Raw genomic sequence first — 3,227 nt, 5'->3', positions numbered from 1 at the left:
TCTGAGCGTCCTTTCCAAGTAGAGGTGCCGCTTTTCCACAAAAACTGGAAATTTGAGTTCACAGTAGAGATTTGCAAATTTAACTAGGTCATTGGCCGGCACAATTTGATCAGCTTTTTCCTGATCAGTAAAGTTCTTCTGTTAGGAGGTTATTTGTCATTCTATTAACATCCAACAATATCTCAAGACCAGAACATGTTTGGAATAGATGTTAGCATGAACTCTCAGATGATATTTTGTATCGACAGAGAACCGTGATGAACATGAGGAGTGAGTTTTTATTAATTGCAATTATAAAAGTTCTGCATTATTGATCATTGTTAGTTTGATTGAATTTTTATAGTATCGTATAATATGTAGAATTAACCATGTCAGATGATGAGATTAAGCAGTTGTGCTTAATGGATATAGACAAGATCTTACATTCCTATGATAAAACCTTGAAAGACTATCCTTCTATGCCTTTAGCAACTGAAGTTGATAGTTCTTTGTTAACCGAAAGGGTTATCAGGGAAGAGCTAAACTTTAACAGGGATGATTTAAAGAAAAATGCCTCAAACATGTTAGCCATCGCAACACCTGAGCAGAAATATGCATTCGATAAAATTGTTACAGCTATATATTGTGATGAAGGGGGTTTTTTCTTTGTGTATGGTCATGGGAGTACTGGAAAAGCATTTCTCTAGAACCTTATGTCTGCTGAGATTTGCTCAAGGGGTGATATTGTGTCAAACATTACTTCAAGTGGTATTACATCTTTACTTCTTCCCAATGGAAGAACGACACACTCAAGGTTCAAAATACCGCTGAATATAACTGAGGATTCTGTATGTAATATCAAACCTGGTTCCCCTCTAACAATGCTGCTATTGAAAGCCAAACTTATAATTTGGGATGAGGCTCTAATGGTTAGAAGGTATTGCTATGAAGCGCTTGATAAATGCTTGGGTGATATCATGAGATTTTCTCTAACATATAACAAAGATTCGCCCTTTGGAGGAAAAGTGGTTGTACTAGATGGAGACTTTAGACAATTTCTTCCTGTCATTCTACGAGGATCGAGACAAGATATCATTCATTCAACCGTTAATTCGTCTTGCTTTTGGAAGTTTTGTCAGGTGCTCAAACTAACAAAAAACATGAGACTCTTTGTAGGGACGACTGCTTCAGATCAAGATGAGACAAAGCAATTTGGTGAGTGTTTATTGAAAGTTGGTGATGGTTTAATAGGTAACGATATGGATGGTGAATCTGAGATATGTCTTCCAGGAGATATTGTTATTCCTTCTTCGGACCAGACATTTGATGAGTTGGTTTATTTTTCTTATCCAAATATTTTGAATAACATGTCTCAAATGATTTTTTCAAAGTAAGAACTATACTGGCTCCCACGCTGGACATTGTTGAAGAGGTCAACAACCATTTGATGGCTATCATTCCTGGAGGAGAAAAATTATATCTCAGTTCAGATTCGATTTGTATGGATGAAGGGAATATGGAGAGCCAGCTAAATCTCTATGGTCCTAAATTACTGAATAGCATAAATTGTTCTGGTTTGCGTCCACATAAATTAATACTCAAGGTTGGTGTTCCGGTGATGTTACTGAGGAATATTGACTAATCCAATGGTCTTTGTAATGGTACAAGACTACAAGTTAGGAAGATTGGAAATCATGTCATAGAATGTGAAGTCTTAACGAGTAACAATGTTGGTCATATTGCTTTGATTCCAAGAATGAATATGGTACCAACAAATGAAACCATCCCAGTTAGATTCCAATGAAGACAGTTTCCATAATAGTATCGTTTGTCATGACAATTAATAAATCTCAGGGACAAACTTTATCTCATGTTGGATTGTACTTGCCCAAACCAGTTTTTACACATGATCAACTATATGTGACACTTTCAAGAGTTAAGAGTAAGAGAGGTTTAAAAGTTTTACTTATAAATCACGTAGGAATGTCTGCAAATTTAACCATTAATGTTGTTTATAGAAAAGTCTTTGAAAAAATTAGAATTCTAATGTAAATATTTTAATTTTATTTTAAATTTTGTATCAATGTATAATTATTTTACTTTAAAAAAAGTGTAAAATGATTATTACTCACTATTTTTAAGTTAAACTTTGATTTTGATCATAATTTTATAAATTTTTTAAAATAATAATTATTGTATTTTTTTTAAATATCTAATCATATAATTTTTTTATTTTTATAAATTTTTCCATGCTTAACACGGTTCATACACTAGTTAAAATTAAAATATGATTTTGCTGCCTCCTCTGTGTGTTCTGCATCGCTTTCTAACTCTGGAATTTTTATATCTGCATTCTAAAAATCTGCATCTAGTTTGTCTAGAATTGTTAGATCTAGTGTGTCTATGGTAGAATTTGGTTCTTGATAATCTGATTCTAGCATTTGAAATTGCAAAACTGGAAGTGCTGAGATATATGCCGCTAGATTTGTTGAATTCTTGTGGAGCAGGTGCAAATGTGAATCTGATTTGGCTTGAATTTGGAAAATTGGTTGCTGTTGGACTTGTTGATAAGCGTTTAAGGTAGCACAAATTCTGGCACAAGTTGCTAGAATTTCTTTATGTATCTCGGTTCGTTTTTGAAAATCTAAATTCAAGCGTTGTAGGTCAAGTTGAATCTGATCCAAAATTGAGTCCACTGAATCACCATGAGAATTTGGCATGGTGTTCAATGAAAACACCATTTGATACGAATTTGTATCAAGAACAGAGAGAATTAGAGAGAATCAGAGATAATTAGAGAAAATAAAAGAGAAATTCCTAGAGTTAGGGCCAAAGAGAAAAAATAGAGTTTTCAATTACATCATGCATATTTCACATTATTACATTATACTCCTATTTATAGTATAATTCTCTAATTGGGCTAGTCCAATACTAATTCTATCACATAATTTGTAACAAAAGTAATCACGTTGTTATAAAATATTGAATTGTTTTATAACAAATTTTCTTGTTACAAAATATTTTTATTCTGTAATAATAACTAATTATTATTAAAAAAAAATCATAATTTATAACAATTTTAAATTTGATATAAATTTATCAAAAAATCATAATTTCATAATTTTGTAAATCAATTGAATTTCTCAAAGATTTAACGGCTCAATTTAGTATCTAAAAAGTTACCGTTAGTCCTTCAATTAAAAGTAGTTATAAAAATGACTAATTTAACTTGTATTGACATTTTCTAA

At 31.8% G+C, this 3,227-nt stretch overlaps 2 protein-coding genes across 2 annotated transcripts; both read left to right on the top strand.

Moving 5' to 3' along the window:
• The first annotated feature begins 368 nt into the window (after positions 1 to 368).
• On the top strand, positions 369 to 686 carry LOC107636960 (uncharacterized). Its single transcript, XM_016340429.1, has one exon. The coding sequence runs from the start codon at positions 369 to 371 to the stop codon at positions 684 to 686; it is 318 nt and encodes a 105-aa protein (XP_016195915.1).
• Positions 687 to 692: 6 nt separating this feature from the next.
• Positions 693 to 2,563, top strand: LOC107636959 (uncharacterized). Its single transcript, XM_088484906.1, has 2 exons — positions 693 to 1,313; positions 2,390 to 2,563. The coding sequence occupies exons 1-2, from the start codon at positions 693 to 695 to the stop codon at positions 2,561 to 2,563; spliced, it is 795 nt and encodes a 264-aa protein (XP_088341032.1).
• Positions 2,564 to 3,227: the final 664 nt, after the last annotated feature.

Source organism: Arachis ipaensis, chromosome B4 (assembly GCF_059453495.1).
Source record: "Arachis ipaensis isolate K30076 ecotype BB chromosome B4, ASM5945349v1, whole genome shotgun sequence".
Taxonomy (NCBI): Eukaryota; Viridiplantae; Streptophyta; class Magnoliopsida; order Fabales; family Fabaceae; genus Arachis; species Arachis ipaensis.
Note: the sequence above shows the minus strand (reverse complement) of the source record. Positions and strands in the feature narration are given on the sequence as shown.